The sequence below is a fragment of the Myotis nattereri genome, assembly GCF_964212035.1.
Source record: "Myotis nattereri genome assembly, chromosome: 3".
Taxonomy (NCBI): Eukaryota; Metazoa; Chordata; class Mammalia; order Chiroptera; family Vespertilionidae; genus Myotis; species Myotis nattereri.
The window spans coordinates 214,708,191-214,721,143 of NC_138077.1; the positions used below are offsets into that span (position 1 = coordinate 214,708,191).

At 67.5% G+C, this 12,953-nt stretch overlaps 1 protein-coding gene and 1 long non-coding RNA gene across 2 annotated transcripts; one reads left to right on the forward strand and one right to left on the reverse strand.

The window, feature by feature from the left end:
* The first annotated feature begins 178 nt into the window (after positions 1 to 178).
* LRRC47 (leucine rich repeat containing 47) lies at positions 179 to 6,929 on the forward strand. The gene is made up of 7 exons (XM_081087880.1): positions 179 to 1,184; positions 2,903 to 3,343; positions 4,203 to 4,319; positions 4,928 to 5,043; positions 5,534 to 5,636; positions 5,854 to 5,943; positions 6,036 to 6,929. Exons 1-7 carry the CDS (start codon positions 570 to 572, stop codon positions 6,282 to 6,284), a joined length of 1,731 nt encoding a protein of 576 aa, XP_080944006.1. The 5' UTR covers positions 179 to 569; the 3' UTR covers positions 6,285 to 6,929.
* A 2,864-nt stretch (positions 6,930 to 9,793) lies between these two features.
* LOC308517122 lies at positions 9,794 to 11,795 on the reverse strand. Its single transcript, XR_013995806.1, has 3 exons — positions 11,733 to 11,795; positions 11,436 to 11,511; positions 9,794 to 9,839 (listed from the first exon to the last, which is right to left on the reverse strand). It is a non-coding gene; the product is annotated as an uncharacterized lncRNA (long non-coding RNA).
* Between the last annotated feature and the right edge of the window lie 1,158 nt (positions 11,796 to 12,953).

A 12,953-nucleotide genomic window follows, 5' to 3' on the forward strand; every position in this document is an offset into this window, starting at 1 on the left:
GGCTCTTCTGACCCGTGGGCTCTGGGAAACCCGCCGATGCGGGGGGCGCCTTCTCGGCACCCCGCTGCCCCCACATTCCCCCCAAAGGAGCCACTGCCACCAGCCCCTCGCAGTGTCGGGGCCAGGAGGGGGCGCTGTGGTCGGGAGGGGACTCGAGATGCACACCCGACAGACTGTCGCCCCTTCGCTCAAGGACAGGGGCGCACCCGGCCGTCCTCCCGACGGCGGCGAAGCCCGGATTCTAAGTCTCCTCGGGCCACTCCTCCGCGGGCATCGCCGATGGACTGGTCACTCCGCCTCTGTCACAGGGTCCCAGGCGGCGGGGCGGTCCCTGCTGCTCCCCAGTCTCTGCGAGGGCGACTCCGCGGTGCGGACCCCGCCAGGCGGGCCAGGCGGGCCAGGCGGCCCTCGGCCCGGAGCCGGACTCTCCGAGCAGAGGCGCGGCCGGAACCTCGGGCGCCCAGGTGGTCCAGGCGCCGGAGGGCTGGCCGCGTGGCTCTTTCCGGTCCGCGCCGGAAGTGACGCCGCGCGCCCCGGAAGCGCCCGCGGGCTGCGGGAGCGGCATCGCGATGGCGGCGGCGGCGGTGTCCGAGGCCTGGCCGGAGCTGGAGCTGGCGGAGCGGCAGCGGCGGCGGGAGCTGCTGCTGACGGGGCCGGCGCTGGAGGAGCGGGTGCGGGCGGCGGGCGGGCGGCTGCCGCCGCGGCTCTTCTCGCTCTCGCTGCTGCACTACCTGGAGGTGAGCGGCTGCGGCAGCCTGCGCGAGCCGGGCCCGGGCCTGGCGCGGGGCCTCCCGCAGCTGCAGAGCCTCGTGCTCCGGCGCAACGCGCTGGGCCCCGGCCTCAGCCCCGAGCTCGGCCCGCTGCCCGCGCTGCGCGTGCTCGATCTGTCGGGCAACGCGCTGGAGGCGCTGCCGCCGGGCCAGGGCCTGGGCCCCGCCGAGCCGCCGGGCCTCCCGCAGCTGCAGACCCTCAACCTCAGCGGCAACCGGCTGCGCGAGCTGCCCGCCGACCTGGCGCGCTGCGCCCCGCGCCTGCAGACCCTCAACCTCACCGGCAACTGCCTGCACTCCTTCCCCGCCGAGCTCTTCCGCCCCGGCGCGCTGCCCCTGCTCAGCGAGCTGGCGGCCGCCGACAACTGCCTGCGGGAGCTCAGCCCCGACATCGCCCACCTGGCCTCGCTCAAGGTCAGCAGGGCGACCCGGCGGGCGGGCGGGCGGCCTCGGCCCGGGCCAGGGGCAGGGAAGCGATCCGTCCCCCCACGTCCCCCGCACCCCGAAGTAACCCCAGCCTCGGCTTCTTCCACTCCCCTCCCCAGAGCGGGGAGAGCCCAGGAGGGGCCCAGACCCTGCCCCGTACTCCAGGCCGGGGGCGGGGACGCTGAGAGGCGGCGCCGTTGACCGCTTTCCCTCTGGGGCGCCGGGCTCTGCCAACCCCGGGCCTCTGACCCATCAGCTTGGCTGCCCCCGGGGAGACCTGAGAGTGCGGCGCGGGCTTCTCTGCCCTGGCCCGGGCCCCACTGCCAGGGCCGCAGCAGGCCAAGGAGGGGTGGCTCCCTCATGGCTCTGGCTGCCTGCGCTCCTCGTGACTCCTACCCGGACCGGAGGTGCTGCCCACCTGGGACGGGTGGAGGGAGGGGCGGGCAGAGGACGAGCCGCACGTTCCTTAGCCAGGACCATTCATCCAGGGTCCGCCTTCCTGCCGGGAGCCCTGTCGCTCTGTCACCCAGTGCGACTCAGTGTGGGGCTCCCCACGCAGGTTTCAGAGGGAAGTTACGCTCCGAAGTGAAACCCTTTGTGCAGTGATAAGAGAAATGGACGTTAAAAGAAAATCCCGTTTTTTGTTTTTTTCCTGAGCTGCTGCCGGAGGTGGGGCTCACGGGGGGAGGGGGGGGGGGCGGGTGTCGCCAGGTGCCCTCAGTCGTCTGTTGCAACCAAGACCGGTCCTTGCACCCCTCCAGGGGGGGCTCTCGGTCGCTCCCCAGGAGCTCAGGGTCCTTTCCCAGCAGCAGGTCCCAAGCGGGAACAGGGCGCCGCCTGGGCTCAGAGACTGGCCTGCTCTGCCCGTGGGGGTTGTTACCAGCGAGCGGGGAGCAGCTTGAGTCCCCTCCCCCCCTCCCCCCATCCCCTCCCCTCCGTGTGTCAGGTCCAGGCTATTGCTGGGGCCACTCCCACACGTTCATCCCCCTTTGAGGAAATATGGGTTTCACGTCCTCTGGTTGGGGCACAGCTTCCCCTGGGAGAGCCTTGCTCAGCCTCCTGCCCCAGCGCGTTTGCGGGTCCTGAGGGTGCCTCCATTCTGCCGTGCTCTACAGGGCCCCTCCCTCACCCCCCTCCCCTGCCGGCTCTTCATTCTGGAGCAGACACGTCCCAGCCACGCAGCCAGCGTGTTTTGGTGCCGGGATGAGGGTGACGCAGGTGCAGCTGGTGGGTGGGGTGAGGAGACACACCACCTGTGGCGGGGTGACCAGCAGAGGCCCCTCCGCTGCTCGGACCCTGGGAACTGAAGACCCGTCTGGCTTCCTGGGCCCCTTTTCTTTGATTCCTGTTTTGAGGGCAGGATCTGCCCCTGCTCTCCGGGCAGACAGCGGCCCTGCAGTGTCAGCCCTGTTCCCCGTGGGCCCGCGGATGTGAGTGCGTCCTGCACTGCGTGTCAGTGGGGGGAGAGAGCTGTTAGCGCCATTGTGCGGGGCACCTGTTGGCCCCTGAAGAACCAGGGGTCACAGCTAGATTGCGCCTTCCCCTGCCCCTTGCTGCCTTGTCCCCTGACCTAACCGTCCCCCTGAAACGTTGCTATAGCTGTGACCCGAGGAGCCTGAGGGTCAGGGCAGGTGTTTCATGGAGACCCCTGGCCACGTCGCCGGCGCGTGGGGTGCTCCGTGCCTGACGCGCGCTCTGCCCTGCAGACGCTGGACCTCGCCAACAACCAGCTGAGCGAGGTCCCCGCGGAGCTTGCCGACTGCCCCAAGCTCAGGGAGCTCAACCTCCACGGGAACCAGCTGAAGGACAGGCGCCTGGAGAAGATGCTGGGCAGCTGCCAGACCAAGTCCATCCTGGAGTACCTGCGGGCTGGGGGCCGCGGCAGGGCCAAGGGCAGGGCCGACCCCGAGAAGGAAGAGAGCCGGCGCCAGAGGAGGGAGCGGAGGAAGAGGGAGGGCGAGGAGGAGGAGGTGGCCGAGGCCAGCCGGCTGCTGCTCCGCGTGCTGCACGTCTCAGAGAACCCGGCCCCGCTGACCATCACAGCCGGCCCTGAGGTCAAGGGCGTGCGGCCGTTCCTCGTGGGGGCTGTCGTGAGGGGCATGGACCTGCAGACGGGCAACGCACTCAAGCGCTTCCTCACCTCTCAGGTGGGTGCAGGCGGCCAGCGGGTGGGTGGGGTGAGGAGACACCACCTCTGAGTGCCTCAGTTTCCTCTCCTGGGAAATGGGAACGCAGCGGCCCTGCTCTGGATATTGGTGAGCGGCGTGTGGGCCGTGGGCAGCCGAGTGTGCTGGGCACGTCGAGGGCGCCTCGCGCACACAGAGCCGGTGTGCCTGGCGGAGCCGGCAGGGGCTCCTGCTCCTCGCCCACAGCTCACAGTGAGCCGCGCTTCCGCGGGCGGCCTTGTCGCCCTGGGCCTGAGTGCTCCTCCAGTTCCCGAGCTGCTGGAGTTTCTGGTTCCGCAGTGAATCACACTCAGTTCCACAGAAGATGGTGTCGGAGTCAGCAGCTCCCACCAGCACATTCCCACGCGAGTCGTGCTGTTTGTTTAGGTTTTAGCGAGACAGACGTCCCGATGGGTTGTCTCCGTGCCCATGCCCCTCTTTTAAAATAGCAGGCGCGTCTCTGACGTGAGGAGGCCCTGGGGTGGCCCGGGGACAGGCGGCTTCCGGAGGCTCCCGCGGGTCAGGAGTCCTGCCCTGGGAGGGGCAGAGGCCGGGCCAGGCGTCCAGCGCGGAGCTCGCGTTCAGGGGAACGCCGTGGGGCCATGTTTGAGTCTTGCTGCTGTGAGCGCAGCCAGGAGTGTGGTTCCCGTGGCTTCTCGGACGGACGCCTCCCACATTGTGCCCTGGTGTCAGGGACGAGGAAAGCCCTGGTGACGGGCAGAAGCTGTTTGCCGGGGGCGGTTTTACCGGATGCTACTGGCCGGAGGTGGCAGTGCCGAGCGGGTGGGCGGCTCCCGCCCGCGCACGCCTGGCTCTGAGCGCCTGCGATCTCGCGTTGCAGACGAAGCTGCACGAGGACGTCTGCGAGAAGCGGACGGCAGCCACCATCGCGACCCACGACCTCCGTGCCGTCCGCGGGCCGCTGCTGTACACCGCCCGCCCCCCGCAGGACCTCAAGGTGACGCCCCCTCCGGGCTGTCCAGGGTGGTTCTGGTGCCGGAGCATCTGCAGGTAGCCGGCAGCTCCTCGCCCTCTGGCTCCCGGGGCAGCAGGGGCCTGTTCACGCCGCGGCACAGGCTCAGGAGTGGGACCAGTAAAGGGGTTCCTTCACTTGCTGACTCGCTTTAAACCAGAAACTCCTGCTTTGCATCCCAATGGCAAAGCCCCAGTGGGGCCTGACCTTGGCCGGCTGTCCCGGCAGGTCCGGCCATGCTGTTGGCCTCTGCACGGGCGTGAGGTCCCGGGTGGGCCGCGTCCTGTGCCTGCTCGACGGGCGCTGCTGGCCGGCCCTTGGCCTTACAGGATCTGTAGTCTTGGAGACGCAGCTGTGTGTTGGGTTTGAGGTTTAGCTCAGTTTAAGCACTGGGGTGTTTGGGTGTTGGGGCTCCTAGGTGACCTCTGAGGCACATGTGAGCACGCGTGATGCGGGGGCAGAATGGCAGCCGTGGGGCAGCCGTGGGGCAGCCGGCTCTCCCGTCGTGAAGGAGGAGGGGGCAGGGGCGGGGCTGCTGGAGTGAGTGGCCGAGAGCGTCTCCACATGAGCTGACCTGAGGTTTCACCCCAAAGATCGTCCCCCTGGGGCGCAAGGAGATCAAGGCCAAGGACCTGGTGCGGCAGCTGCAGGCGGAGGCGGAGGAGCACCGGAAGCAGAGGAAGAGGCAGACTGTCTCGGGCCTGCACAGGTGGCCCCTGGTCCCGGCCCCCTCCTCCATCTCGTCCACCGCCAGTTAGGAAGTGCCTGACCTTGCCAGGGACTGAGGCCTCTCCCGGAGTCCATCCCTCTCCTGCGAGGGCCTCCCTGCGGGTGGGGTGAAAGGCAGTGCCCGAGACCGTGTGGCGTGGACGCCACTTCCGAGGGAGCCTGTGTTGCCTCGGGAGGGTGGCTCTTGGCACCAAGGACGCAGGTAGTGGGGGAACCAAGTCACCCACAGCCCGAGGGAGACGAACCCTCACACCCCCAGCAGTTTCCCAGGTCTCACAGCTGGGAATGACCGCGGGCCTTGGCCCTGCCTCCTTAGCCCAGATGCCGTCCCCGCAAACACGGTTTCGGGACACTCTGTGCCTTGAGCTGTGGGACGTGCCTAGGTCTTTCTTGGGGCCAAGGGCTTTGATTTGCCTGGTTTAACGTGCGGGCGCTGTGGCAGCTTCACTGTTAACGGCTTCTCTGCACAGATACCTCCACCTGCTGGACGGGAAGGAGCAGTACCCCTGCCTCCTGGACGCCGATGGCGACGTCATTTCCTTCCCGCCGATAACCAACAGCGAGAAGACCAAGGTGGGCTGAGAGTAGGCGTCCCTGCGTCTTCCATGCGACGTCAGGCGCGCACGGCCCAGCCTGGGCCACACCATGTCAGGGTGCGCGCAGCCCGCGGTCTGTGTCTGTCGGCTTGAGTGGCACGTGTGTGAGGCTTCCCCAGATTCAGTGTTGCAGTTGCTGGTGTCGCTGTTGGTAACTTGACTCTTTTCTGACATGTTCCTGGTTTCTCTTTAAGATTAAGAAAACAACCTGCGATTTGTTTCTGGAAGTGACAAGTGCGACCAGTCTGCAGATCTGCAAAGACATCATGGACGCCCTCGTTCTGGTGAGTAGCCCCGCCTCCAGGCGACGGGCAGAGGGCCGCGTGGGTCTCCGGGCGCCTCCCAGGGCTGCCTCTGATCTCTGGGTCATTTGCAGAAAATGGCAGAAATCAACAAGTACACCTTAGAAAACAAGGAGGAGGGCTCTGTCTCCGACACTGAAGCGGACGCCGCTTCCGGACACCTCTCGGAGCCTGGAAGGCACCCCAGCCCTGAGCGAGATGGGAGCGCCCCCCTGCTGGTGGAGCAGGTGCGGGTGGTGGACGAGGAGGGGCACCTGAAGGTGGTGTACCCGTCCAAGACGGACCTGGACATCACCGCTGCCCACGTGACGGTCATCCGCTGAGACGCCGCCAGCGCCTCCAGCCACCTGGACAGCTCTGCCCCCGTGGGGCTCACGCGTGGGGGCACTGAGTTACTGGCTGCCCTGCCCCCTGGCGGTTTTGAAGCTGTCTGCAGTCTTTGTCCAGTTTGCAGAAGATCCTGCCTTGAAGACGTGCCACGCTGTCACGTGTGCCACGCTGTCACGTGTGCCACGCTGTCACGTGTGCCACGCTGTCACGTGCTTACACTCTCCTGCCTCCAGCTTTCACTAAGGCTTTGGACGGCGTTCCTCAGCGCACTGCACTGTGAGAACGCGCTGGGGTCATGTGGGCACAGCCAGCTGCTCCCGGGAGACTCCGTGGACGTGGCGTTCCGTCCCAGCCGGAGCCTGCGCCGCGGGCATCGCCTCTCCCACCGCTGCCGGGGCACTGAGCGCGCAGCCTCCTCCTCAGCCTGCGCTGAACGCATTGCTGGTGGGCGCTTAGGGGTGGCGATTCAGAGGGGTGCCTGCCGGGGGAGGAGTCAGCGGGACTTAGAGCCGCTGGTGAGTGAGCCTGTGGTGACGAGCAGATGGCAGACCCCAGTCTCAGGGGGACATGCAGGTGGATGGGGCTGCAGCATCTTACTGTAGGTGTTTCTGGTGTTAAATGTCTCGGCAGGAAGCCTGTGTCTGCGTGTGTTGTGTGAGCACACGCATGTGCCCTCCCAGGGCCAGGTGCTTGGGTTCAGGAGCGGCCGCGGGGCCGACTGCCGTCAGGCTCTGGCTGGAGCGGGGAGGGCCTCCTCAGCTTCCGTGTTTCGCGGCCGTTGATTCCACGGCCCCAACCTGCAGAGGCCCATGTCCGTCTGGGGGAGGGGCGCTTAGCCATCGGAAGCAGCCGCACGGGGCCTGGGAGCTCAGCCAGCCTGCTCTGCGGGACGGGGTGGGTGGCTGAGACCCCGACCTGGCTCTCGATCACCAGGCCTTCCCACCGTTGTCCCTGGGCTGACGTGGGTGAGCCGCCAAAGGCACTCCTTGCTGCCCTGCTCCCCCCACCCCACCCTCGAGCCTCCTGTGCAGTGTCTGCTGGTGCCTGGCTCACACACAGGGCCTCGGGCAGTCAGCGCTGACACTGGCAGGCGTGGGGTCTGCGGGTCACAGTGGAGCATGAAGGGGGGCCAGAGCCCAGCTGTCCTCCAGGCCCCTGGCTCAGCGCACCTGGTGCGACCTCCACGTTGACGAGGCCGCCCCCACCTGCTGCTCCTGGTGCCACTCTCCCCATCCTGCATCTCCAGCGACCTTAGTGGGAGCGCCTGCTCCTCCCCGGCCGCTCTCAGTGGGGGTTGGCAGGTCTGCAAAACAGACCCCAGGCTGCTCGGCCCACCTGCAGCCCTGCCTCCCGGGCCTGCCCACTCTCCTGTGCCTGTTGTCGGGAGGCTGGGCACCGACTCAGCAGGGGCCCTAAGGACTTCCCTGTACGCTGGGGACCCTGGGGGATCAGTCTCAGAGGCCTCATGCCCCCGGGGCAGGGACACTGGCTCCTGAGACCCGCGGGGTGCGTGCATGTGCCCGGCTCGAGCAGGCATCGTGTTGGCCTGACATCTGGTCAGCCCAGGAGGAGGCTGGAGGAGGTCCTCCGTGTCCAGGCAGTGCTGGCTCCCAGCAGTGCCCTCAGCGTGGGTCACCTGCCACCTGCTCGCCCCTCCCTGCCCTGGATACCTGCCCCGGACTGTCGGCCTTGCCCCAGGCCACTCATACCTATCCATCAGCAAGGCCGGAGCCTGCAGTGCACCTGGGAAGTCGGGGAGGATTGGGCAAGGGCTACCAGGACCCCTTCCATCCTCACCCTCTGCCAGTCCCGGTACCCCCAGGGCAGACTGGCCCCATGAAGGCCCATGCCCCTGCCCACCTCCCCGCAGCCCCCACCCCACGGCCTTTCCTGGATCGGCGCCAGAGGGTGAGGCTGGGAGAGGTGCGCCAGCTGCACCCCCTCCCTCCCCTGATGGGGCCAGAAGGGTGCGGAGGCCAAGACCAGAGCTGGACAGGACCCTCCCTGAGGCCCCTCCAGCAGGCCCACAGGACCCGGTCCCTGCCCGCCTTGGGGTCAGAGCCGGACACCACCTGGATGCAGACTCCTGACGTCCCCCCACCAGCCACGGGTGCCCCTGTAGGCAGCTTGGCCTGACAAGGGGGACTTAACACAGGGCCCGCGAGGACAGTGACTCCTCATCTCCCACCCTCGTCCTGAGATGCCTGCCCTGGGACAGGAGCAGGTCTGGCCACACCCCGGCCCTCAGGCCCAGCCAGGAGGGCACATCCCAAGGCCCTGAGCCAGGCAGCCTCACCACAGGCCCCCTCACAGCTGTCCAGGCACTAGTCACACCTGGCCTGGGGGAACATGGCCACCAGCATCTTTCATTCAACAGACATTTAATTTAATGACTAACACACTCTTCCCCAGCGGAAGGAAAGAAGCGGACAGACCAGGGGTGAGAGTGGAGGCCGCTCCCTGCTCTGCCTCGGAAGTGTCTTCCAGGAACAGGTCTCGGCCCCTGGGAGGGCGGGCAGAGGGGCACACACAGCTCCCCTCAGCGCGCTTGGGGGCCTCTGTATGGGGGGTGGTGTCTGTATACCGATGCACGTATATAGGGGAGGGTCTGTATAGGGATGCGTGTATCTGGGGGGAGTCTATACAGATGCGTGTATGTGGGGGTCTGTATAGGGATGCATGTATGTAGGGGCCAGTATATAGATGCATGTCTGTGGGGAGAGTCTGTATAGGATGTGTGTTGGGGGAATCTATATAGGGATGCGTGTATATGGGGGAATCTGTACAGATGCATATGTGTGGGTCTGTATACAGATGCGTGTGTATAGGAGGGTCTATAGGGGGATGCGTGTTTATGGGGGGAGTCCATACAGATGCATGTTTGTGGGAGGGTCTGTATACAGATGCATGTACATGGGAGGGCCTATGGGGGGGTGTGTATAAGGGGGGAGCCTGTACAGATGCATGTATGGGGGAGTCTGTATAGGATGTGTGTTGCGGGGTCTGCATGAAGGCCCCTGGCCTGTGCCCGTGGCCGTGGCCCCGGCAGCACTATTTGCACTTGTGGACTAGGTAGCCGGCCACGTAGCCCAAGATGAAGATGACCCAGAAGAGGGCCACTCCTCCCAGCATCCTCATGGTGACCCCCAGCCGGCCCGAGCACAGCTTCCGGGAGAGCCTAGGGTGAGAGGGCAGCAGTGAGCCCCTGGGTGGGGGGAGCCCCAGGGCAGGTGGGCCCCAAAGGAAGTGGGGGTGCTGGGGCGCTCTGCTGATGTGGGCAACAGGAGGGAGCCCGCGGGGAAGGAGCAGAGGCCGAGGGCCCAGGTGTGCTCAGAGGCCAGGGGAGGGAGGCACCCGGGGTGTGGAGCGGAGGCTGCCCCCACTCACCTCTCGCAGCAGGGGGCCTCTTCCGGGCTGGACGCAGCCCCCACACTGACCTCATCCCACCTGCTGTACTGCACACTGGGGTCCTGGGGCTCCATGCTGGGTGGGGAGCTGATGTGGCTGGGGGCGTGGCAGCCTCGCTGGGCTCACTGTAGGGCAGGACCCTGCGGACAGTGAGGGGAGGGGTGCTTTCAGGGGGAGTCTCCCTGGGCGCGGGGAGGGGGGAGAGACACTAAGGTGGGTGGCGGCTCTACCCACACCCCCCACCCGCCTTACGAGGTGACCAGGGCCAGAGTGCTATGCCACTGGCCCAGTCACGTGGGAGGGGCAAAGTGGACATTCCTGCCCCGGAGGCTGCAAGTCCAAGAACGCTGTGCTCAGGAATGCGCGCATCCACCCAGCCCTGGGCCTCCGGCGCGGGCCAGGGCCGATGACCACTTCCTGCTGCCCGTCCCTGACAGATAAGGCCCGGCCGTCTCTGGAGGTCGGGAAGGAAAGGGAGGGGGCTGTGGCTGGCGAGCTCGGCCCTGTGGGGGGTGGGGGCGCCCCGGCGGGCCCCACAGTGGCTACGCTCTGGCCTGTAGCTCTCTAGTCCCTCCCCCAGCACTGCCTGCGGGAGGAGCCAGGGCTTGGGGGCGCCCGGGCCTGCTGGGGAGGCTGCAGCAGTTGGCCCCTCACTTCTAGGGGCTGAGACTTGGCTCAGCCCCCACCAGCCTGGGAGACGCTGACTGGGTCCCAGCTAGTCTTGGACACAGAGGGCACCCTGGCCCGTGTGCTCAGTGGTTTGAGCACAGGCCCCAGGACTGAAGGGTCATGGTTTCGAATGGGACCTGGTCAGGGTACGGGTACGTGTGGGAGGCAACCAGTCAACGTGTCGCATCCATTTTTCCCTCTCTCCCTCCCCCTCCCTCCCTTCCACTCTTTCTGAAAAAACAAGGAAAAACCTATCCTCAGGTGAGGATTTAAAAAAAGCACAGAGGGCCCTTTGCTGGGAGAAGCCAGCCCCAGGCGGTTAACCCCCGGCTCGCTGGTAGTCACCCTTTCTAGGGCCCAGGCATGGGAGGAAGGGAGGCCTGAGGGAGGGCTTCACACCACCCTCCCTCCTGTGGGCAGAATCCTCATCTTCCCTGCAGCACTGTGCCTGCTGCCGCCCAGTGACACCGGGCTCAGGCCAGCTTCATCCCCATCCCCTGCCCCTGCCGTCCCGTCACCAGGGGTGGGCCGGCGCTCTCCTGGGCCAGGGGTGCGGGGGGGGGGGGGGGGGCAGTGGGGAGCTTCTGCTTTCCTGAAAGGCAGCCACCTCCTTCCTGCTGCCCTCATGTGAGGGCCGGAGCGCTGGCAGCTGCCTTGTGACCTGGATGCCACAGCAACCCGAGGGGCGCTTCCCCGAAGCCACACCCACTGCCCACTGGGGGCTTCTGATGCCAGGAGAGTCGCCCCAACCTCGCGCGGCCGGCCAGGGGGTTCTTGTCACTCAGCAGGACGCGTTCCAAACAGGCGCCGTGGCTCAGCCGTCCCGCTGGACCAAGCCCCAGGAGCGGGTGAGGTGCTCAGAGCCGGGCGGCGCCTGCTCGGAATCGGCTGTCCAGCCCACACACCGGGCACACCGTGTCCCAGAGGCCTGGGGCCGTGCCACCTGGCGGCGACATGCCAAGCCCTGGGAGCCCGGGTACCAACCACCAGCTCCTGGGAGCCTGAGGCAGCTCCACGTACCTTAGCCCCCTTCACCCCGAAGCACCTCTGGGCAGCCCACAACTTACAAAGGGGTCCTGGCCAGGGGGGCCGACTGCAGCCCGCGGTCCAGGGAGCTGGGCGGAGCCTGCGGCGGAGCTCAACCTTAAATAGGAAAGAGAAGGTGACGGGCGGCCCCGGGCCTCCCGCGGCTCCCCAGGGGTCAGGCCAGAACCCGTGGGACCGGGACAGCGCATGGGCCCCGACCCGCACCGCGCAGACCGGTCTCAGGCCGGGGAGGCCGCGGCCTCGGAGGGACGGGGGCTGCCGCCGCCAAGGCCCCCCACACCCGCTCCAACCCCCCCCCCCCCCAGCCCCGGACGCACGAGGAGGCTGCACACGACCTCGCATCACCTGGCGCGGACCGTCCAAGTGGCCAGAGGGCGCGGAGCCGGGGGCGGGGCCCGGGGGCGGGGGCGGGGCGGGAGTGGGGAGCGGACGGGGAGGTCCGAGCCCGGAGGGACCTGGAGGCGGGACCGTGCCCGAGGGCGGGACAGGGGCGGGGCCAGCGGGGGGCGGCCCCCAGGTCGGGGCTGCTGGGGTGACGGGCCTCCGGGACTGGGGCGGCTGGGCGCGTCTCCCCAGGACCCCGACCCCGCGGGAGCGGGGAGACTCGGGGAGCCGAACTCAGAGCGGGGCCCCCGGAGCCCCCGGGGCGCCTGGGTTTGCACCCAAAGGCGCGGCGCTGGGCTGGGTCTCCCCGCGCCGGCGCGGTTGCGGTCGGCCGTCCGGGCTGCGGGCTGCTGGAACCAGAGGCCGGGGAGCCGGACCTCAGCGCGGGTGCAGGGCCGGCCGGGCGGGCGGGCGGGCGCGGGGCAGAGCGACGCCCCAGCGCCTCCCGCGTCCGCACGTGCTCAGGCGCCTGGACTTGGGGCCTCTGGGAGGAGCCTGCCGCCCCGTCAAACCCGGGGACCGTGTGCGCGGTCATCTGAGCCCAGCTGAGGAGCAGCGTCTCACCGGGTGGACGTTCTCTCGGGAGAGCGCAGTCGTGCCCCTTATTTCCCTCATTACAATCGAGGGGGGCTGCATGGAACCCCCGGGGGTCGGTCAGGGGGCGGGGCCTCTGGGATCGGATGAAAGTAAGATGACTGACACATGCACCTTCCGCACGAGTGGGTCTGGGTGAGGCCGGCAATTAACGCAGCAGCGAGAGGGTTCCGGGTCTCGGCCGGTGTGTGGGTTGGCCCTGGGGTCTGGAAAATGAGGAGTTACCTTGACATTTCGAAGGCACGTTATCTGAGATGCAAAAGGCAATGAACTGGCCGGTGAAGGTCAAGATTGACCTTTGCAGGGGGATTCTAGCCTGGGACTGGACGACCGGCCATGGACAGCTTTCAGTTACCAAGTTTCCATTCCACACCCTCCCATGGGGTGGCTTTCCGTCTGGGATTGTAAGGCTGCCCCGCAGGCCTCCCGCGAGCTTGTGGGGTTTAGTTGTGGCCCCTTTTCAGCCACGGTGGGAACAGAGTACCCAGCCCGGCCACCTTCCTCCGAAGGAGTCGCCCTTGCAAGACAACGGCCCCAGGCAGGGAGCCCCTGGGGCTGGG

Bases quoted from the DNA above. Each gene is read 5' to 3' on its own strand.
- LRRC47 (XM_081087880.1), top strand. From the start codon at position 570: ATGGCGGCGGCGGCGGTGTCCGAGGCCTGGCCGGAGCTGGAGCTGGCG. The intron at 3,344-4,202 runs GTGGGTGCAGGC...CTCGCGTTGCAG, and splicing joins AGCGCTTCCTCACCTCTCAG to ACGAAGCTGCACGAGGACGT. The intron at 5,044-5,533 runs GTGGCCCCTGGT...TTCTCTGCACAG, and splicing joins ACTGTCTCGGGCCTGCACAG to ATACCTCCACCTGCTGGACG.